Raw genomic sequence first — 24,851 nt, forward strand, 5'->3', positions numbered from 1 at the left:
ACAATTGAAATGTAAAAGTGAGGAGCGATTAACGCCTGTCATAACAAAGTAGCTGACTAGCTATACCCATTAAAATAGCAAAGATTTCCATTTTTTTACTTGATAACACACATATTCTTTAAGAAGGTTCCCAAAGAAAATTTAGTGAGTACAATCGATCCTTCATAGAATATTATTTGTTCTCACAAGCCGACAGACATAAGTAGACCGTTTACGCAATATCATAATGTTCCTTGTTTTAGGCTTCAACCCAATGTTTGCTGGTAGTGGTGGATCGGGCATGGGAGGAGGCGGGAAATCTAACAGTGGTTGTTCCGGTCCATTTTGTGCTATGATGTCCACAAGTATGTATTAACATAATTCTTTTACGATGGAAGGTGTGAAAGCTCTGTTATAGACTGGGAGTTTGTACAGTCCCAAAGTTAGATAGAGTCTCTTTATCACCACAGTCGGGGCCTTGCGTTGCTAAACAAAATATTTATGGAAATTGTATCTTTCTACTTAATAAGTTCTCAATGATAAAATATAGCTGCAGTGTTAAAAAGCAGACTAAGATTGTGACGATTTGAATTATCATTGTTATTATCAACATTTAATTCAATTATTTTGCAGCCATTATTCTTATCAACATTTAATTCAAATATTTTACAGCCCTACCTAGCCCTATTCAAATCATTGGGTATGATTCATTATTGTCACAACCATGCATCACTACAAATGTTTCGCTTTTGAATTATATAACGTATTATGGAAAGCTACTTCTGTACATAATTTGTAGTATGATGACACTGTGTCCCCTCAATTGAGAAAACTAACGGCCTTACTTATAACAAAACAAAACAAAAAAGACACAAAATTCAGATCTTATAGTACTCACAGTTACTGACAGCTAGTTCAAAGCCAATAACAACCAATAGACAAAATCATGTATATAGTACATTAAAGAAATAAACATTTAAAAAAAATCCAGGATTAGACACAAACATGTATCAATTCTAGCGAAATTTATCACTTTTACAACTAATGTTTTGTACAAGCTTTAGGGTTTTAAATGGATATCTTTTATATGTTTCAATGTATTTGATATTTTACACTTGCTACACATTCGAACTTGGGACTATGTTGTATATCTGTGGGTTTTAACTTTATTGATGAAAGTAAATCCAGAAAGTGCCTTGGTAGCACCAACTTTATAAAGTTCAATTTTCATTTTCTTATATACCTATTCTATGCAATTATTGTAGAATTAAAATAAATGATTGTTAATAATATATTTGATTGAGTTTCTGTTAATTTCAATCAGTTTGAATCAAAATTGATATCTTAGCCTAATCGACCCATTTTCATTGAAAAGCTTTTCAGTTTATATTTTAACTTAACAAAATCGAACAATAGCAGTCATGGTAGTGGGTATACTTTTTAAATGATGACAATTGATGGTTTCTGTATGACAGATAGATAATCTAATCGTTTTTTTTTTCGTTTGACATGGAAGGAACTTAAATGTTTTTATAATAATTTTGCCTTTCCTTTGATGTGATTCCTGTGGTAAACCTCAGCCGGAAATATGATATAAAGACAGATGAGTTAGCGGGATATGACTGCATACTCTATTTAACTCACATCTAATTCAACCAAATGACATTTCAAATATTTATCGATATAACATATTGATGCTAGCAAAGGTTGATAAACTTTAGTATAACTACCATAATTCCAACCACGTATTCTTTCCGTATTAAACAGATGTTCAATTTGTGCAGTGATGCACACAGTCAAATTTGAGGTGATAGAAGACTCAGAATTCCAAACACTGCACGTTCTTTGCACGCGGAAATCGTATGGCACAATTTATTCAGGTTACTTCTCGTGTGATATAATGAAAAACACAATATCCGATCCTACAAAATACGACTTTGTTATTTCCAGTTGCAGTCAAAACAATATTCTTCATTTTGGGTTCCAGTTGTTTCCCTTACGTACTCATTTGTCATGTTCTATCCCTGAATATGCATGACATCTTTATCACTGGACGTCAAGTAACCACCAAATAATGAATCATGTTCTATGCCTGAATATGCATGACATCTTTATCACTGGACGTTACGTAACCACCAAACAATGAATCGTGTTCTATCCCTGAATATGTATGACGTCCATTTTCACTGAACTAGTACACATTTTTATTTAGGGGCCAGCTGAGGACCACCTCCGGGTGCGGGAGTTTCTCGCTGCATTGAAGACCCATTGGTGGACTTCGGCTGTTATCTGTTCTTTGTCCGGGTTGTTGTCTTTTTGACATATTCCCCATTTCCATTCTCAATTTTATGACATATTTATCACTGGACGTTAAGTAACCACCAAACAATGAATCTAAAAATATTGTTTATGTTCTGTTATAGCTGGTGGAAAATCAATGACTGGATCTTTCACAAATCCTGGACAAGACGGTGGCACTGACGGTGGCGATGGGTCTGGAGGTAAATACACATTAAATAACAGCCTTTACACACTAAAAAATGATAGATTGATTTAGTGATTGGTAATTGCTTTACGCCGCATGAGCACAAAAGGTCTGTATCGCGGCGATAGAGAGAAGATGAAAATGTAAAATAAGAGTAAATGATGTCATTTAAAAAAAAATGATTCGTGTTGACTGTTTACTAAATGTCAACCTCGGCATAATAGATGAAGCTTTTGCGCGTATATGCAATTGTTCCATGACCCAATGTTACATGTATTGATGAATTGACAATTAATACGGTTATTTTACTCAAACAATGTTTTCATGTTTGCTTAGTTATTTAATAGGACCTTCACTAAGGGTTTGTTTTAAGAATGTTTCTATTTGGACTACCACAATTATCTTTTATAATTATTTCCTACAAACATGCATGACAAAAAGAAGACACCAATTTTTCACATTTTACCGCAATTCTGATGTTAAAGATTATAATTATACTTGTTATCTTGGTTCTTTACAGATAAGTGCACTGGTCCATCGTGCTCAGCACCTGGAAGTAAGTACTGTTTTATGATTTAGGAGGGTCTGGATGGGGTCCTTCATTTCTCTATTATTTAATTATTTCGACTATTTTTCTCTATTTTTTATACTTTTGCCCATTATTCTCTATTCTTTATATTTTAGAACCTCATTATTTATTCTCTATTCTTTATTTTTTGGTAAATTGTTCTCTATTCTTTATATTTGTTTGGTACCCATTATTCTCTATTCTGTAAATTCCCATCCACACCCTCTTTTAGTGCCCAAGAAGGTTATGTATCATTTTCGTTGACTGGACACAAAGTTATTCATGTGACACGTCAATCTGACCATTTCGTAAAGAAATTTTGTAACTGGATCTTTATTTTGACGGAATTTAATATTAAGTTTAAAGATTTTTCATATTGATTATTCATAATATGTTTTTACATCATCTTTAATTATTAAAAAACGTTTTTATATGCGCGTACAAAAATATTAAGAATTTAATTTTTAAAAATGTTAATAAACAGAAAAGAAAACTTAGTGATTATACAAATTGTTTTGTTACAATAACTGAACACAATTTGTCATATACAAACAATAACAATGTAACAGATTCATTAAGCAGTGAACCTTTTCGTGGTTTATGTTAAAGCATGCCAAGTCAGTAATATTAGTCGATAAAATGTTGTATTTACATTGTAATAATACGTGTTAGACACGCTCAGAATTCAATGAAGTATTTCCATTATCAAAGTTTACCTTTTTGCATGAAATTCTGTTTTATATTCCATATTTGGAAATAAAAATATGTGTGTAAAAATTAAACCAATATTATTTTATCAATCTGAATAGTTTCGTACGTCTTGCATTGTTCATACACACTTGCTCTCGCTCTTTTTGCAGTTCATACGATTCCCCCAGTTTTTGTATGTTACCTTTATTTGTCTCTTCCTTATCGACATACGAGATATGAACATCGGTAAACTATTGTTGTCTTATTATATACTCTGCTCTTTGATAAATCACCACTTAAATGCTGCCAATCAAAACCATCAGCCGAATGCAGACATGGAATAGAAACGAAGCGTAGAATGCATTGAGACAACGCCATGATCAAAATAACAAGTTCCATAAATGTAATTAGTATTCTATAAAATACTACGATGGTCTAGACAGTAATCAGCAAGCATACCACTGAACCAGTATGTCAGAGTAAGAGTAAGAGGTTTCTGGTGAACTAATGCAACTCATGGTAAATTATCAATTATTATTTTACACTTCGAATTGTATACACACTTCTTAGATCACAACCCCGGAGCTGTTGGTAAAAGTAGCGGTCATTCATCATGTCCGTCAACAGATTTATGTGCGAAAACCTGTAAATATACTGTAAAGTTAGGATCAAAGATGGCTGACGGATGCTCATCATGTGCATGTGAAAAATCTCAATGTATGTATGACCATTTATAAATGATAATTTCCTATCGTTAATTTAATCTACACAGTAACTTTATGATGGGTAGTAAAACGTTATCACATAATTTGATATAATAGATATTGGTATGAGTGCCAATGAGACAACTCTCCATCCAAGTCACAATTTGTAAAAGTAAACCAATATAGGTCAAAGTATGGCCTTCAACACGGAGCCTTGGCTCACACCGAACAGCAAGCTATAAAGGGCCCCAAAAAGGACTAGTGTAAAACCATTCAAACAGGAAAAAAACCAACGGTCTAATCTATATAAGAAAATGAGAAACGAGAAACACTTATGAACCACATCAACAAACGACAACCATTGAACATCAGGTTCCTGACTTAGGACAGGTGCAAACAAATGCAGTGGGTTTAAACGTTTTAATAGGCGCCAACCTTCACCTTACCTGAAACAATAGTGTAACATCACAACATAGAAAGACACAAATAACAAACCTAAACGAATATTACATGGTTAATATATGAATTGCAGGTCAATTTTAAGAATTTTATTTTTACTTCACATGGAAATTGCATAAAATTGTTGCACAATCGCTAATACAAAAAAAAATATATTTAAAGAAAGATAAAAATATCTATTAAAGATTTCTGAAGATAATAAAATTCGAAACATAAAGTTCCAGAAAACATGGATCACTATTTCCCTTAATGAATGTACTCCCTGTATCAAATTATACCTGCATTCTGTACAAATTATCTTCCTTCTTCTGCCTTTACAAAAGTGACAACAGAAGAGGCTCCAAAGCAGATTTTATGTGATGAGGTAGTAAAATGTATGATGTCCTGTACGGAAGGTTATAAACTACAGTCTGGCAGGGAAGGAGCCTGTCCTATCTGTAGCTGTCAACAACGTAAGTACATATAGTATGATGTCCTGTACGGAAGGTTATAAACTACAGTCTGGCAGGGAAGGAGCCTGTCCTATCTGTAGCTGTCAACAACGTAAGTACATATAGTATGATGTCCTGTACGGAAGGTTATAAACTACAGTCTGGCAGGGAAGGAGCCTGTCCTATCTGTAGCTGTCAACAACGTAAGTACATATAGTATGATGTCCTGTACGGAAGGTTATAAACTACAGTCTGGCAGGGAAGGAGCCTGTCCTATCTGTAGCTGTCAACAACGTAAGTACATATAGTATGATGTCCTGTACGGAAGGTTATAAACTACAGTCTGGCAGGGAAGGAGCCTGTCCTATCTGTAGTTGTCAACAACGTAAGTACATATAGTATGATGTCCTGTACGGAAGGTTATAAACTACAGTCTGGCAGGGAAGGAGCCTGTCCTATCTGTAGCTGTCAACAACGTAAGTACATATAGTATGATGTCCTGTACGGAAGGTTATAAACTACAGTCTGGCAGGGAAGGAGCCTGTCCTATCTGTAGCTGTCAACAACGTAAGTACATATAGTATGATGTCCTGTACGGAAGGTTATAAACTACAGTCTGGCAGGGAAGGAGCCTGTCCTATCTGTAGCTGTCAACAACGTAAGTACATATAGTATGATGTCCTGTACGGAAGGTTATAAACTACAGTCTGGCAGGGAAGGAGCCTGTCCTATCTGTAGCTGTCAACAACGTAAGTACATATAGTATGATGTCCTGTACGGAAGGTTATAAACTACAGTCTGGCAGGGAAGGAGCCTGTCCTATCTGTAGCTGTCAACAACGTAAGTACACATAGTATGATGTCCTGTACGGAAGGTTATAAACTACAGTCTGGCAGGGAAGGAGCCTGTCCTATCTGTAGCTGTCAACAACGTAAGTACATATAGTATGATGTCCTGTACGGAAGGTTATAAACTACAGTCTGGCAGGGAAGGAGCCTGTCCTATCTGTAGCTGTCAACAACGTAAGTACATATAGTATGATGTCCTGTACGGAAGGTTATAAACTACAGTCTGGCAGGGAAGGAGCCTGTCCTATCTGTAGCTGTCAACAACGTAAGTACATATAGTATGATGTCCTGTACGGAAGGTTATAAACTACAGTCTGGCAGGGAAGGAGCCTGTCCTATCTGTAGCTGTCAACAACGTAAGTACACATATTATGATGTCCTGTACGGAAGGTTATAAACTACAGTCTGGCAGGGAAGGAGCCTGTCCTATCTGTAGCTGTCAACAACGTAAGTACATATAGTATGATGTCCTGTACGGAAGGTTATAAACTACAGTCTGGCAGGGAAGGAGCCTGTCCTATCTGTAGCTGTCAACAACGTAAGTACATATAGTATGATGTCCTGAACGGAAGGTTATAAACTACAGTCTGGCAGGGAAGGAGCCTGTCCTATCTGTAGCTGTCAACAACGTAAGTACATATAGTATGATGTCCTGTACGGAAGGTTATAAACTACAGTCTGGCAGGGAAGGAGCCTGTCCTATCTGTAGCTGTCAACAACGTAAGTACATATAGTATGATGTCCTGTACGGAAGGTTATAAACTACAGTCTGGCAGGGAAGGAGCCTGTCCTATCTGTAGCTGTCAACAACGTAAGTACATATAGTATGATGTCCTGTACGGAAGGTTATAAACTACAGTCTGGCAGGGAAGGAGCCTGTCCTATCTGTAGCTGTCAACAACGTAAGTACATATAGTATGATGTCCTGTACGGAAGGTTATAAACTACAGTCTGGCAGGGAAGGAGCCTGTCCTATCTGTAGCTGTCAACAACGTAAGTACATATAGTATGATGTCCTGTACGGAAGGTTATAAACTACAGTCTGGCAGGGAAGGAGCCTGTCCTATCTGTAGCTGTCAACAACGTAAGTACATATAGTATGATGTCCTGTACGGAAGGTTATAAACTACAGTCTGGCAGGGAAGGAGCCTGTCCTATCTGTAGCTGTCAACAACGTAAGTACATATAGTATGATGTCCTGTACGGAAGGTTATAAACTACAGTCTGGCAGGGAAGGAGCTTGTCCTATCTGTAGCTGTCAACAACGTAAGTACATATAGTATGATGTCCTGTACGGAAGGTTATAAACTACAGTCTGGCAGGGAAGGAGCTTGTCCTATCTGTAGCTGCCAACAACGTAAGTACATGTATACACTGTATTCCTTTTGAATAAGGGAATTCATATACACCTTGAACACCCTCATATATATTCATGGCTTGTCCAACGTCAAGAAAATTGGATGCGGCCATCTTAAAATATATTCTTATTTTAAACAGGTAATTTTCTCTTTGAATTTTGTTCACCAAATGTATTGACTCATTTAGTGTTTCATGTTTTTCCTTATGATGTCAAGTTTTTTTGTCAGGAGGTCCAGTTTTTCCGGTCGTGATTGGTAAACTGGTTAGTTCTTTGGTTGTTTTTCATTTTTTTGTTATGGCATTGTCAGCTTGTATTCGACTTATGATCTACATGCTTTAACATACTCATGACAATGGTTTAACACAAACCTTGAAATGATTTTTATCAGTTATGCCTTTTCACATACTTCAGTCTTCTCCCTTAAAACTTGAGGTGTTATCGATGTTTCAAAAAATGCAATTATTTTCTGCGCCACTAGCGTCCTATGACTGTATTGTTTCTAATTATAATTATCAGCTCCAACACCAGCCCCTACAATGACAGCAATGAAGAACATTCTGTCGTGTACAGAGAGAACCGTCCACTGCATGAAGTCCTGTAAACATGGATACCACATGTTGAGTTCTGTAAACGGGGAATGTCCCCGATGTAGTTGTTTGCCACGTAAGTTCACACATACAATTATTTATAAACCCCCCCCCCCCCCCATAAAAAAATAAATATATCTACATATGAAAGTAAGTATGTAGTTTTTGATGTAAATATGAATAAAAGTACATTTAAGAAGACTTATTCGGTCCTTCTTTTTTATACAAGAAAAGATCGTAAACTGCATTCCTTTAAAAGTTATATTTAAAGATATTTCTTAAGTTGCTAAATTAGTTAAACTTTGTAACACTGCTTCTTCTTTCCTTGATTGTTAATATACTTCTATTTCTCATATCGATTGAAGTCTAGGGGCATTATGTTTTTCGGTCTGTGCGTCCGTTCGTCCGTTAATCCGTCCGTTCGTCCCCGTCGGTCCGTCTATCCCGCTTCAGCTTAAAGTTTTTGGTCAAGGTAGTTTTTGATAAAGTTGAAGTCCAATCATCTTTCTAATTCTAATGCAAAATTAGTGTTTTTCACGGTCCACTGAACATAGAAAATGATAGTGCGAGTGATCCGTGTACAATGGACACATTCTTGTTTAATTGTATATTTAAGTCAGAATTTTGAATGCACTGATACATGCATCCGCTTTTTACATCATCATTGTGTTGTAATATTGTAGAATGTCTTTCATCATTTTTTGTAAATACTGTATTAATGATTATTTAACCGTGCAGTATTTCCTGATTACAAAGCCACGCTGGTAAATTACTAGTCAGTGTTTAAAGAAGGAACAAGATAACCGAAAATCATCAGAACCTGTGTACAAAGATATTTTTATAAATACGACTCAAATAATTTCCATTTATAACTTGCATAGCTCCGACATCAGCACCAACTCCTAAACCTGGTATATACTCTGTACTTAGACAATGTCCAGAGACCGTACACTGTATGACAACCTGTAGTACCGGATACTCCTTAGAAGGTGGATCATCTGGCTGTCCAAAGTGCACATGTAACCAAGGTAAACATAGGATATATGTATGAAGATACTGTTCGTTAATGTGACGAAAAACAAAACAAAAGGTGTTTATAAAACATACCCAAGAGTACGAATGTAATAGCAAATATTTTAGTCGTGTATGTTTATATATTCCGTCTGAGTGAAGTATTGGAACACAAATTTACCATATCAATTACAAGATATTTCATATTTTCCTCATACTTTTGCCCTTGCAAACTAGGGTTCATTAGGGTCATGATTATACTATGCATACATACTTTATGCTTTTATCATTGAAGAGTGTCGCATGACATGGAAAAATTTTAGTCGGAACATGTATTTTATATTTACGAACGCTTGAATCATCGAGTGTTGGGTTGTCCTATATTTTGGCCTCGAGTTTCACTGACGAGATTTTAATTGTCGAAATTTGCATATGGTGTAGAAAAACTGGAACTGTTTAATGTTATTATACATAATGGTAAGCTTGTTGATTATGTCCTCATTATTATAATATTGATATGTACTTTTATTTTGATTATGTTCTTAAAAGACATGCCTGTATCAAATAAAACTGTTTTAATATATTTAAATCTAGATAACTATAATATCTAATGGTGAAACACTTCATAGTTAGTGATGTTATATAATTATTTAGCTCAAGTTGTGGCGTTCATGTGTAATTCGGCTCTATCTTGTCCTAGAGGTTGTCAGCTTGGATACAAATGTGGAGATAATGGCTGCCCAACGTGTTCATGTGTAGAAGCTACGGGTATTGTTTTATTTAAAACTGAAGGGGATTCACCTTTTGCTTAACATCCGTCCTACATAATTACTTAATGATATCCATGTTTCACGAAAAGCACGTAAACACAACACATTCTTTAGGAATAGAAACAAAACGTAGAATCAATTAACTTTGTTTTATTTATTATATATTTTAAAGGCACGTACGTTGTCTTGGTATGGCATACAAAGTCTCTTCTACTTTCATCGTCGGTATTGATGACGGAAGTTGTCTAGTAAAAGGGTACAAGAAAATGAAATCAGACAACCATACAAAATATCTAAAATTTTTATTTGAAATTCCAGAAAAAGTAAATTTCTGATGAGTTGCATTCGTCAAAATAATCCCAGGTACTATAATTCAGCCTAAATAGATAACGAATCAATCTAGTATAAGTTCGAGAAATGTAACAAATTTATGAAAATTGATTATTCAACCTTAGATATTCACTTCACGTACAGCGTACAGCGTTTAAAATTCTATCAACTACATTGAATAAAAACAACAGTTGTGATTTATTTTCATATCAATGAAATTTGCCTTAATATTTCAGAACTAGGACTTGCACACAGAGTCACCTACATTCAGTCTTCATTAAAATGTAGCGCACATTTTAGTTGTGTGAGTAAATGTCAGTTTGGATATAAGACGGGAGAGAATGGCTGTCCGACGTGCAGATGTTTACAACATATTTCAGGTAGAACATTATAAAACTGAAACTTAATGATTTGATAATACAACGATGCATAATATATTTTTGTTAGACAACTACTGGGAAATAATATATAACGTAAATGTTTATGTGCACACGAATGTTCCTCTCAATCTAAAAATACATCAATATAAATAGTAACTTGGAATTGTCTGGTGATCGTATCTTGGGTGTTCAATAATGACAAAGACATGTTGACAATAACAAACTATATTTATTGATCTTCTATACAGAAGAGTCTCATATAACAAAACAATAAAGTCCGGATCGTATCCGGTTGAGATATATGAATATTACGGTATGTGAAGTCCCGCTTTTTCTAAAAGATGAAATGAAATGATTAAATGAGTAAATGAATTTGAGTATTACCCAGTTGAAATTAATACTGAAATTGTTTTGAATAAAATAAATACCGACAAGGTTAAAGTCTTTTTGCCGATTTAACAAAAAAGTCTATATATTGTCTTTTCTGGTAACTAACTAAAACTAACTAAGTGCTTCCTAGCAACTACTTGACAGTTCAAAAGAAATTATTTTACATAGTCATTTAATTTGATTGGCACGTTTACTGTTCTTCCAGATCTTGTCACGGGTGACTTAGACGGTTCAATACTTTTATTTTTCTCGGACGCAACGGTTTCACTGCGGTCTAATGTTGGTGAAGTGTTACAGACAGTTGAAGTATTACAGACGGTTGTATTTTGATTGCTCTTGTAATGTTCGTGTTCAACTGTGTTTTCACGGTAAGCTGTTGGTCGTCTTATATGCCTACGGTTTCGTCTATACTGTCTGACGTCTGACGTTTGCACTACATACGAGCGAGGAGTGTGCATTATCTGTCCTGGTTTTCATTTTCTATCTGTGTACATAACAAAACAGAGTGTCCTTGTCTTAGCGGTTTCAATTTAGGTCCACAATAAAATTGAGAATAGAAACGGGGAATGTATCAAAGAGACAACAACACGACCAAAGAGCAGAAAACAGCCCAAGTCCACCAATGGGTCTTCAACACAGCGAGAAAATCCCGCACTCGGAGGCAGGCTTCAGGTGGCCCTTAAACAAAAATGTGTACTAGTTCAGAGAAAATGGACGTCACACTAAACTCCTAAACATATAGATGAACCAAAATTAAAAAAAAAACATACAAAACTAACAAAGGCATGAGGTTCCTGAAAAAAATGCGGAAGGGTTAAACATGTTTTGTGAGAGCTCAACCCTTCCCCTATACCTCTAGCTAATGTAGAATAAACAAACACATAGCAAATGTTTGTCATAGTTCATTTTATGTTTTCTTTGGCGGGGTTCGAGTTTGTTGAGTATTTCACGGTTGATGATGTTTTGTGGCATCAATAGCGGCAATGATGTAGGTAACAATATTTTCAATTACTGATTTAGAAAGATCAATGTCCAACGGTGTGTTTGGATAGTCTAAAAGACCTCTGTGTGGATCCTTCAATTTCATAATGAGCTTCTTGACGGTTTGGACACTTCTCTCTGCTTTTCTATTTGATCAAGCAAAGTGTGGGTTGCTCGTTGTATGTTTAAATCTATATTCGGGAGCAAATCTTTTGAATTCTAACGAAGAAAACTGAGGACCATTATCAGAAACTGATTCGTCAAATCTTGACATTAGCCGATGATGTTCTTGCTTGTTTCATTGTCCAGTTTCGTTACTTCCGGCCATTTCGAGTAGTAGCCAACTACAAGTAAGTAGTGTTGTGTCTGATATTTAAAAAAGGCTACGTCAAATTTTGACCAGGTTAGCTCTGGTATTTCAGGCATTAACATTGGTTCTTTCGCATTAACATTCTTATGTGGAGCGCAACGTCAACATGATTTGACTTTATCCTCAATGTCCTTTCCCATGCCGATCCAGAAAAGCACATCACGTAACAGCTTTTGCACTTTACGATCCCAAGATGTGATTCGTGTACTTTGTCCAACATTTCATTTTTTAACGCTTTTGGTACAACTGCTTTGTTTGACTTGTGCATAATTCCATCAATGACTAACAATTCATCACGGATAGGCCAATATGGCCTCAATGAGTATAAAAGTTAAGATTTTTTATTTGGCCATCCATCAAATAAGACATCTTGTAATTCCTGAAGGTGCTCATCATTTGCGGTTTCCTTTTGAAATTTAGCATACATTTCTTGTGCGATTGGCTTCATTTGTTTCATTTAGGAACAACCTACTGAGATGATCTGCGAGATACATCTCTTTGCCAAGTTTGTAGTCAACTTTAATACTTAATTTTCAAATGCTATTAAAAGTCTTTCTTATCTAGGCGGACTTTGGTGGGGCAGTTTAAAGAAGATTGCTTGGAGCGGTTGATAGTTGATTTGTTTGATGACAGACATATGGACGCAAAGTGGTTATATTTGTGACACTTTTTGCATTGTTTCCCAAATGCAGGGCATTTTCTACGCTCATGTTTACCGCCACAGTTTTTACAGTTGTTTGTGAAATTGGGTGGTTGCCCCTTGTTTTTTTGAGGTTGTCCCCTTTGTGTGTGTACTGCTTGCCATACGTTTTACCAGATGTAAAATTATTTGATCTTGATCCTTGTTTGTTCAACATGTTGATGGATTTATCTTCGCCTTCCATTGACTTTAACTGTGCTTTAGAAAGTTCATACATTCTTGCGAAATTGATTGCTTTTTCTAGCGTTAGTTCAGACCCTTCGGTGATGCAGTTTTCACGAACTTTGTGGTATTTCGTTCCAAAAACAATGGCATCGCGAATCATTTCGGTGAGGTATTTTTCGAAAGTGCACACGACTTAAACATTTATATCGTGAATAGATTTTGTTTGAGTTAGGTCGAACTGTTTTCGAAGGTCTCATAGTACACTTTAAGTTCCTTTTTGTCATCTTCCGAGAGATCCCAGGTTGAATAAATGTCCCTACCTTTGTTTCCGATCCATATCATTATATAGTTACATTTTTGTGCTTCGGCAGATTTAGATAAAGATCCCGCGAACCAAAATTCTGTGTGTTGTTGGAAAGATTCTCCAGTGGTCACCAGGTCTGTTGCTTCCCAGTCAATTTTCGTATGTGATCCTGGTAGTGTATCCATGATTTTGATTTATTTCAGCAGCTGGATTGTTCATGCAACTTTTGAGATTGCTTCCATCTACGGATGGCTTAATATCTTTATGATGGGCGATAGTTCATGCTGACACCATGTTCAATAATGACGAAGACATGTTGACAATAACAAACTTTATTTATTAACCTTCTACACAAGAGAGTCTCATATAACATAACAAGATTGTATCCGGTTAAGATATGTGAATATTACGGTATGTGACAGTGAGTGCCATAAACGGTCAAACTTATTCAGAGGTTCTGCAGGCACATAGTGAGTTACTGATGATCTATATCATAATTTTATTGAATGTCAATAAATGATCTTTATACCATGTTATACATCTGCATTACCTCCCTGGCTTCTTAATTAATATAAATAAAGGCTAGGTAAAAGAGGTCGAAAGTTTTTACATTTTACATTTGTACTTATCTCAATCTTTTTTTTATAGAAAAACAACATATAACAGTAGCTGATAAATGTCCAGAAGCTACAAGATGCAGTGAGATGTGCCCTGATGGATATACATTAAAGACTGTAGTCGGTAGAGAATGCCCTGTATGTCAGTGTGTCAGAATTATAACGGGTAATTACGATAATTGTATCTCACACCCAGGTCAAGCTTTCATGAAATACAAGCTCCTTCATTGTATAAGTTCCAAGTGGTAGTAATATTGTGCACACATATTACAGAATTTGTTTCTTCTGGAATAATGGGTATAAAATATTTGTTCCGACAAGAACACATAGTATAGCGTTGTTTATAACAAAGTTTCCAGTGGAACTTCTGTAAAGCGGAATATACGTTGACATAGCAATTTTGTTACATTAATATGTAGAGCACCATCTAGTTTTGTGAGTACATGCACGTTTGGATACAAGACGTTTCTAACGTATACTTTAGATCCCTAAAATATATACAAACAATACATTGAAGGTTTCAAATACACATTATTAATCAGTAGTTGTTGAGGTAAAATTAGTTTGATTGATCTTTTGTTTATGTTAGATAAACAGATTATGTCCTATTCCTTATAGTGATATTTTGACTGGGTCTTGAATCGTGACGTGTTATGTCTTCATAGCAGTAGATAGTATATATGCTTTCTTGTCAAAGTCCCTGGTCACGCTTAATTTTTAAGTTCATACAATCTCCTCAATTGTCAATCGATTTGTGCATTTAAGAATTGATTTGCAATACTATAGTGTTGCCTTTCAGTCATACTGTGTTTTTGAAAAATAAATCTTATTTTATAATGCAACAAACCACATCTTAATCATGATTACATTTAAACGAATGCATAATATTTCCTCACATGCATTTACCCTTAGGTTTTAAGGACGATTTAAATCTTTGTTTATACGAACTGCTGTAAACCTTTAATTCCAAATCTTCGAACATACGAAAGTCGGTTCCCAACAACTTTACTAGGACTGAAAACCTTCATTTGCATCATTTCAATTAACGGCAACAATGTCATTCGTTTGTGTCATACGACTCTGTTTATTCCACAGAGAGTTTCAATAAGAAAGTGGATAGTTGTACTGGTCCAGAATGCCCTTCAGGTATAGTAGTGTAATCCGTTGCTATAACCATTAACGTTATAAACGTTTATTATCTTTTGATCCAATTATTTCTTTATTTTCATGTTTCGTTGTAAAACTGAAAATATAATACTGTGGATTCATTATTGTTGGTGCGATACCAACTTATGTTGATTTCGAGAATATAGGTTAACCCCTTATTAAATGTTCAACGAAATACATATTTGCCATAGGTTTGCATGCTAATTTGGCATAGCCACGAAATCCAATGTCCTCTTAAGGCAATTTAATCTCAGTCCATGATTGAGGAAAAATATAACTTTTTTGAATATCTAACTTCGTTACTTCGGCAAGATCTGCAAACAAACCTGTTATATTCTTTGTTCACCTAAAGCCACGACAATTGGTATCCTCAACAATCATGAATGTTTTCCTCTTTAATATAAAGCTTAATCAATCAAAAGCTGAACATACTTTTCAAGGTTTAATATTAAGAGATAATGAAGAATATTCAAAATTCTTTGTTTTTTTTTATCGGAAATCCAACTTACTCTAGAAAACCAACTGCAAGCGAATTGTCTGAACAGAACTCAATTTACCGCAGTGGTTAAGGCTAAGCATTAAAAGACTTAACCCGACTGAATAATGTATTGTCCAGACTTTTCAGATGATGTTAAGATCAAAAGGACCATTTCAAACTCAAATTCATTTAACAGTATAAATTCCTTCATTTTTTGTAAAGGAATCTGCATTTTGTTTTTGTGTTTGAAAAGCTTTTAGGTGTTATAGGTATTAATGCTATGTTTGAAGAAGATTCAAATGACATAGTCTCATTTTTATACTTGATTTCTAAAAAAAGGTACTAGTTCAATTTACTACTGTAAATTCAGAAATTATTGCGTGCATTTATTATTGCGATTTTTGAAAAATGAACAAAAGTGCTATATTAATTATTGCGATTTCGGGAAAATCTGTATACAGATATATGTATTAAATATCAGAATGCGAGTTCTTATTATTGCGATCATCACCAAGTCGCATTATTCGCATTTATAAAAACCTCGCAATAATTTCTGAATTTACAGTATTCGAAGTTGATTTAACTTTCCTTCCTTCCAAATGATGATTTGGTTTCAGTTTGTTTTGATACTTTCTATTTACGTAGACGTCACAAGTAAGAGAATGAAATTCTTTTGTGTACAATTATTCAATTTCTATGTTGTGTTTTAGTGCTGTTGTTTGTCGTTTGGTCGTTTTTCGTTTTGGTCATGGCATTGTCAGTTCGTTTTGGAGTCGTTATGAATTAAAAATAAAATTGAGAATGGAAATGGGTAATGTGTCAAAATACGTCTTAATTTTGGCCGCCTCTGTTTTACATGCACTTGTTTTGAACCTGTTAATTTATTGGCTTATTGTATTTTCTTTTGATTAGTACATTCTAATGGATCGCCTTGAAGTTTTCCCTTCTTGTCTTAAAAGACAAAATTTGCCGTTATGTTATCAGGAACAAACAAAGAACAAACATCTAATATTTTAAGCGGATATAATATAAGGAAATACCTGTACCAAGTCAGAAATATGACAGTTGTTTTCCATTCGTTTGATGTGTTAGAACTTTTGATTTCGCCATTTGATAAGGGACTTTCCTTCCTGAATTTTCCTTCAAGTTCGGTATTTTTTTTATTTTGCTTTTTATAATGCTTCAATCAGTTGTGATCAAAGTGTTTTGCAAGGTTTTAGATTTAAACAACAATGCTGCATTTGTCTTTCATTACCTTCTGTTTGGTTATGCAATTCAAAAGATTGGAATAATACATGCGTTGAGTTATAGATAATTGCAACTTTCGTCAAAAGATTTATTATGTAGTGGTATTTCACTATCATTCGTGAGGTTCCCATTTTCGTTGGGTCCCTTGTTACAAGGAAACCACGAATTTTGATATTAAACGAATTTATACATTTCAAATTGGTTTGTTAACAAACTTTTGCAAAGACCCGAATAGTGCAACATTTTTGGTTATTTTGATAAAGAGATGATTTCAGCATCCCAATTGTAAACTTTTCATCCTATGTAGCAACATTCCAGTAGCGCCTACATATGGAGTATATATCTCCCAGTTGATACGATATTCCAGGGCTTGTATTTCTTATCATGATTTCCTTGATAGAGGGTTGCTGCTCAAAAGGAAGCTAGTTAACCAAGAGTTCCACGTGATGAAGTTGAAATCATCCCTTCAATTTACGGACGACATCACGAGATGGTAGACCGTTATGGAATATCTGTTTCACAGATGAAAGCGGATATGTTCCTAATGTCGTAACTACAACCCCGTCCCCTTTTCCCAAATGTGACCTACCGAATAAGACTTATTACTGGCTTTTTACTAACATGAGCAACACGACGAGTGCCACATGTTGAGCAGGATCTGCTTACCCTTCCGGAGCACCTGAGATCACCCCGAGTTTTTGGTGGGGTTTGTGCTGCTCAGCCTTTAGTTTTCTATGTTGTGTTTTATGTACTATTGTTTGTCTGTTGGTCTTTTTCTTTTTTAGCCATGGCGTTTTCAGTTTATTTTCGACTTATGAGTTTGAATGTCCCTCCGGTATCTTTTGCTTCTCTTTTGTATGCTTTCACAGAACCATGAAAGCCAATCAAAAGTGGTTGGAATGACCCTGTAGATTTTGACCCTACGACCTTCTGTAGAAATTATTGCGAGGTTTTTATTTCTGCAAATAATGCGACTGGATGGGTATCGTAATAATAAGAACTCGCATTCTGATATCTTACATATATATTTGTTTTCAGATTTTCCTGAAATCGAAGTTAATCTTGCATTTTCGTTCATTTTTCAAAACTCGCACTAATAAATGCACGCACCAATTTCTAAATTAACAGTATAGTCTTAGGATAACATGCTTTAAGAATCACTAACTAGCAAACGCTTATGGATTGTTTTTGGTTCGTTCGACAAATTTGTCATTCTGGACAACCTGATTGTTTTTTTTTTATAAATTTACCTAATTATGAACTTTCTTTGCCTATACTGTGCTTGTACTAAATCCGTGAAAGAACATCCGCGTCAGAGAGTTCATCGTATTGAATTATTGTATCATGTGTATGCAATTGTTTTTTCATCCATACTTCATTTAACCGGAATTTTTGTAAGTAATGTTTACGGCCGGAATGACATTTCACCTTAGTGCACCAATTCTGGAGCATCATGTGGAAATGTTACCAACATGTTAAAATTCACGCGTAAAATAACGAAATCTATAAAGTTGGGATGATTTTCAATCATTTGTCCTTAATTTCCTGATGTTATTTTGACATGTGTAAACATGGTTAATTAGTTCAGTCTGAATTTGTTCTGAGTTTGATGTTTGAAACGGATGTTGGCAGAATGTTGTCAACTGAATAATAAGTACAATTGTTCAATATTGCTTGTATGAGGAATAATTATGCACACAAATTCGATCTTATTTTATTTCTGAATATGTTTAACCGATATATTGCTAGTCGTGGTAATTCATATCACGTACAAAGGTTTTTAAAAGCGATATGGTACATTGTAAGTATAACTGTATAAAAAGGTATAAAATAGTATGGTCAGCAATTGTTTTCAATTATTACTTGTATGTTCAAAGTTAGAATTGTATGGTGACAATCATATGCCATCACACTGTACTGTTGACAAGATGTCTATCGCGAACAGACGTGATAATTATCGCAAAATGTCGACTGAGATATTTCAACAAGCCGACTTAATTATATGTCGACATATTTTTTTTTGACATTTCGACAACCTTTGCAGAAAGGATGCACATTCAACTGGTTACGAATGTTATTTAATATTTACGGTGAATAAAGTATTGTAACGTAGGAATAACACATAATTGCAGATATGGTATTTTAAACGATTTCATCAAAGCATAATTTCGTCTGTTAATAAAGGGACTGTAGTCCGTCCATCCATGATGACGTATGGACAGTTTGTCCTAAAACAGTTTCGTTCATTAATTCGTGTATCTACGTATACACCACCACGACTCAAGTTGGAACTCGTCCATTTTGTAAATGTACAGGTACGGGACGACAAATAAAACGGAAAACTACAAACAAACAGTTTTCTATGCCTTAATCTGGTATCTTTGCTGAGCTGTTTTAACCTGATATTTCATTGTTACTAAGTATGGTATGATAATAGGTCCTTGATTTTCAACTGGATTCCATAGCATACCATGCTTAGCTTTTTTGCTTCGTAACAAAACTGCAATTAAAATTTACAAAAAAGGCAGTTTCACTAGAAAACTTCAATTACATGAAAATATTTCAAAAATATTTTTTAACTGATAACGTCTTACAAAGTTATTTAACTTCTCTGATGTTTTTATATACTACTGGTTGAATCTAAACTACACCACTGTCACTTATTAAGGCGCTCGCAAACAGGTTTAACCCCGCCACAATATATATACGCATATCCTTTGCATGATTCTGTAATTTAATGGCTGCGTTGTTCGTTGTCTATAATATTAATCTCTCCGTTTATTGTTTTGTACACGAATTAGGCTGTTGCTTTTCACGTTTGAGTCGTTTAACATTTTGTTATACCAGTGTCTTTTAAAACTTATGATAGGTTATAGCCTTTTTTAAACTGTAGAAGGCCGTACGGTGAACTATGATTACTTACATCTTCGTCATTTAGTTTCTGTTTGATACATGCGTAGTTGTCTCATTGGCAACAATTCCACATCTTCGTATTTGTATAAAAACAAACTAATTAACTTTTTTAGAATTGTTTCAATGAAAACTACCCCTCAAGTATGATTGTATAAACGAATTGATCGATCGTTATAATTAGTCAGTTTGTAAGTTGTTTGGAAAGCTGTTCATTCAATCTGTTACATGTTTTGTAGACCCTCAATATAGGATAAAGGAGATGTTCTATGATTGCAAACGAGATAACTATCTACCAACGAACACAAGGACAAGGGTGTAAACATCCCTTACATTTACAGTTCAATGTTCATTATCATATTACTATTATCAATATAACTATTATCTACCACCCCACTTGCTGTTTAGATTTAACATCGGAATCGCTAGATTGGTGACGAATATCAGAGATTATTACTCTGAATACGTGCGATTCCACTTTAAATGTATATTAGAATATGATTAATATATGATATTTAAAATGATTTGATTATTGTGTATTCTATGTTTAAAGGGATTTTAGCTGCAAAATTCCTGTACATCTCTTTGATAAAAAAATATTACATTTAATTTGTATAGTACTAAAATTATATCAAAATTACAACAACAAAAAAATGTTCAATAGAAACATTTAACAATGAATGGGATTATATAATATATCAACATTACATGCTTATATAAGACTATGCGCTATCTAATTATCCACAGAGATGATCTCCGAAGAGTTATGTCATTTAAACAGATATAAAAATAGGTATAAATATAAAAACACAGACAAGTACTTGCAATCGTATAATGACAATTATTTAAAAGACTTTTTAATTTTATGTTATGGATTAAATATATATCTAAATATTCGTTTTACCTGTTTAAGAAAGATTTTGTTTATGCATGGACAGGATCAGTAAACAAAATGGCTATTCATGGTAACACCCTTTACAGTTTTTAATTCTTTTTTTTCCATTACCACAGCTTATCTAAACTAAAAATCCAGTTTAAAGTGGCATGCATACGGAATCAAATTAGGCTTGTAAACCAATGATACATCAGCAATGTTTTTTTAAGCTGTTTTAAACGAAATTGAAATAAACTGACCGCTAATCAAAGGATAATATTTCCCTTTTTTAAATGTTTGAAACAAACACAATAACTTTTTACTTTTTGTCTAATTTGTAGCGAATGTCCCTGCAAGTTATGAATCTATATAAGTGTTTTATTATACATAAACTGTTATGAGCGAGTAATGAAATATATCATTTTTATCATTCGAAAACCAACAAAAGAAGCTCCAAAGTTGGTGCTAAAACCTATTATCAATTGTTATGGTCTTCATTGTTCAAATTATAACCCAGGTACGTCTTATCTTAATTAACATTTTGAGATATTGTTTTTTGTTTAGAGATTAAAGTATTTTTGAAGGTTGTAAATTCCACGAGGCCATGTACTCGTGTACTAGATATTTTTGTTGAAATATAAATTGGCAATATTTACCCGCCTAATTACGATTATTTTTTAATAAATATCATTGACATTAAAAATTACTCAAAAAAGTATCTCCCAACACACGGCGACCTATCGGTTACATATATATATATATATAGTCTACTACAATACTGACAGATTCCGGCGTAATCTTATCAAGCATAATATATTTTAAAAGAGTTATATTTTAGCATAGTTTAGATAATACCTAAAAATTAATCTGTTAGAGTCTCTTAACCAATTTTTACTTGACTGTTGTTTGTAGAAGGGAAAAAATCCAAAAGTGCAGCTTTGGCCTGAAGCTGAAGTTTTTAGATATCAGAAAAAAAATAAGATGTTTTTCTTGGACAATCTTAACAGGTACATACAATGTAGCTAGGGACCAAAAATTTGAAAGTTAAATAATGTTACAAGCGTGATTTTGAAATTTAAATAAGGCAAGGCATCAAGGACCAAATGAAACCTTCGTTGGCGAATTTTGCCAACATAATTTCAACCTTAGTGCTATTCGACAAAGGACTTTCCGTTTTGAATTTTCCATAGAGTTCTGTATTTTTGTTATTTCACTTTTTACTAATTTAGGATCAATTTGAGTAAAATTTGAGGTAACTGATTCCATATAGACAAACAATTCAAACATCTCAATTTAACATGTTTCAATTGTATTTTTTTTTCATTATCAAAAGGACCAGTTCATCATTCATCGATGAAAGAAAGGTGTCCTGATACTTTTAGATGTGATGAAATATGCGACCATGGGTTTTCCTTACGGACAGTGTCCAGCCAAGAATGTCCCGTCTGTCAGTGTGCTGTTGTTACAGGTACATCGTATGTTGCATACTACTAGTATATAACAATTGTGGCTCATCCTATACATTTCGTAACTAGGTTGGTAGGTTTCTCTGCGAGTTCCACAGTTTGCTGTGTGATACTTCTTTCTCAATTAATTAACTTTTAACCTAATTAAAGTAGACTGTATTATGTTTTCCCTATTTTCGTTGCTGCGTTTACAGAGCTTTCCTGAATAAACCTAACGTTCTTAGTCAAACGATACCGAAATGTATTTGTGGTCTGAAAAGCCTGTTTATTCTCAATGCTGAAGATCATAAGTTCGGTCCCAAGCTGAATCAAGTCAGAGTTTTTTTTAAATTGGTACCTGCTACGAATGAGGCATTGAGGGAAATGCAACAACGTGGCAAAGTTGGCTAAGAGTTAGAATTACGTTTCCGGGTTAGAGAGTCAAATGCTCTCATAACTTTCAATGTCAGGTATTGATGTAAACATACAGCTCAGCTGTGTGTCTTTCAATCAAAATTGCATATTCATATCACAGTGACATGTTTTCGTTTTGAAAATGCATCCAATCTTTACCGCTGATCGTTTAACATCCACCAGTCAACACACAAAACAACCGGTACGGGTATATAAGGATAATTATAAAACAAATCTTCAATGTTTGTATTAAGCTTAATTCTACGACGTGATATCTATAGATTGCATCAATGCATTTTGATACATTTATCTATTTTTATGTCTGCGATTCTGTAATGTGAATGCTTAAAATATTTTGGTTAGCAAATGAAATCATTGGCCGATACACTTCTTCGTCTAAATTAAATTATTGTATGTTAGTATTTAATTTTAAGGCAGATCTATTTATTCGTGAAAAAAATGAGTAAATGTAATTATAATCATTTAAAATGTCCATGCTAGACATGTGTCTTTCATAAAAACATTAGTTCATTTTATTAACAGACAGGGGATCCGTGACGAAAAGTCAATTCGCATCCAGTAAAGGAAAGAACGTTATATCTGGTAGCGAATTATCACATAGTACTATAGTCAGTGGTAAACTGGGAACACATAATTCAGGCGGAAGTACAATAATGAATGGACCGTCAGGAAGCATGTCTTATCACGAGTCATTAACAGGTCATGTACCATTAGCTGGGCGCATCAATGGGGAAAATTTACATCAATCAGTTTCGCATAATTTACCATTACCAGGAGATTTAACTGATAGGAACTGTATAGGGCCTACATGTTCTGCCAAAAACGGAATGCATAAAGGTACAATATTTAGATAAAAACTTCCACTATTGAATACCTTTTTATATCTATTCATGATGTTGCAACTTCTACGTCTTATAAAGACAGCAGTGTTCAAATGAAAAACAATAAAACTTTAAAAATTTTGAGCATATAATACATTTACACAATACAATGCAAATATGAATATTTCAGTGCACATGACATTGAGAAACATGTTTTTCAAATACTTATTTCACATTGATGGGATAAAGAATTTCTAGAATATATCATAATTATTTTGTTTGTCGAATTTTCCCGAATTAGTAAAAATGTATAATTTGCTTGTTACATTTTAACATCTGTATATTAAGTCATGACATTACAAAAATGGGAAACCTGCTAAACTTTTTAATTATATTTTTAGGAACGACGACACATACTCAGCATAGCCAATGTGCTGATATATTGACTTGTGTAGTGTCATGTAAACATGGATATAAACTTGGTCCCAAAGGATCTGATGGTTGTCCCTCCTGTACATGTTTAAAATAAACTTGTTCCCAACGGATCTGATGGTTGTCCCTCTTTTATGTGTCTAAAATAAATTCGTCGTCTTTAACATTTATGTAAATTTCTTGTATAAGCGTTATCCTAATATTATAAAAAACTTTAACACAGATAAAACACCAAACACCCCAACAATTGAACGATTCACGAGTGCACATGTATGATAAATGTTTAAAGATATACACGTAAGCGTAACGTTTTAACGCCAACAAATCTATAGCAAGCATAGTCGATGATATCAACAGAAATACTTAATATTAAATAAGTTTTGATAAATATTACTCATTTTTCATTTTGTGAATTAAAAACAAACCAGATATGGATGATTGAATTGAATACATAAATAAAGGCAACAGTAGTATACCGCTGTTCGAAACTCATAAATCGATAGAGATAAAAACAAATCCGGGTTACAAACTAAAACTAGAACTAAAACGCATCAAATATAAGAGGAGAAAAATGGAATTACTCGTCATTTTATCTAAAACAAGTATGATTAGACGGAGGATTTAGGTGCTCACGAACATTTTTAAACCGGCTACATTCTGTATGTGCATGTCCTAAGTCAGACACCTGTATTCAGTGTGGTTCTTGTCATATATGTTTTTCGTAAATGGAATTTCTCGTCATTTTATCTAAAAAAAAGAATGATAAGACGGAGGATTTAGGTGCTCGCATACATGTTTAATCCGGCTACATTCTTTATGTGCATGTCTCAAGTCAGAAGCCCGTATTCAGTGGTTGTCATTGGTGCATGTCTGACATATATTTTTTTTCTTAAATTGTATCGTGTTTTCTTC

General features: G+C 34.2%; 1 protein-coding gene and 1 long non-coding RNA gene across 3 annotated transcripts; both read left to right on the forward strand.

Moving 5' to 3' along the window:
- Positions 1–243: 243 nt before the first annotated feature.
- LOC127731743 (uncharacterized) lies at positions 244–3,020 on the forward strand. The gene is made up of 3 exons (XR_007995731.1): positions 244–344; positions 2,403–2,480; positions 2,985–3,020. It is a non-coding gene; the product is annotated as an uncharacterized LOC127731743 (long non-coding RNA).
- Positions 3,021–4,307: 1,287 nt separating this feature from the next.
- LOC127731742 (cysteine-rich motor neuron 1 protein-like) lies at positions 4,308–24,052 on the forward strand. 2 transcript variants are annotated; one of them, XM_052240576.1, is made up of 11 exons: positions 4,308–4,439; positions 5,209–5,337; positions 8,041–8,187; positions 8,993–9,139; positions 9,777–9,890; positions 10,459–10,602; positions 14,161–14,295; positions 15,225–15,275; positions 22,140–22,274; positions 23,209–23,523; positions 23,909–24,052. In XM_052240576.1, the coding sequence occupies exons 1-11, from the start codon at positions 4,397–4,399 to the stop codon at positions 24,034–24,036; spliced, it is 1,488 nt and encodes a 495-aa protein (XP_052096536.1). In that variant the 5' UTR covers positions 4,308–4,396; the 3' UTR covers positions 24,037–24,052. The 2 variants fall into 2 exon arrangements, with proteins under 2 accessions (XP_052096536.1, XP_052096537.1); XM_052240577.1 differs by lacking the exon at positions 15,225–15,275.
- The last annotated feature ends 799 nt before the right edge of the window (positions 24,053–24,851 follow it).

This window comes from Mytilus californianus, unplaced genomic scaffold, assembly GCF_021869535.1.
Source record: "Mytilus californianus isolate M0D057914Y unplaced genomic scaffold, xbMytCali1.0.p SCAF_20, whole genome shotgun sequence".
In the NCBI taxonomy this organism is placed as follows: domain Eukaryota; kingdom Metazoa; phylum Mollusca; class Bivalvia; order Mytilida; family Mytilidae; genus Mytilus; species Mytilus californianus.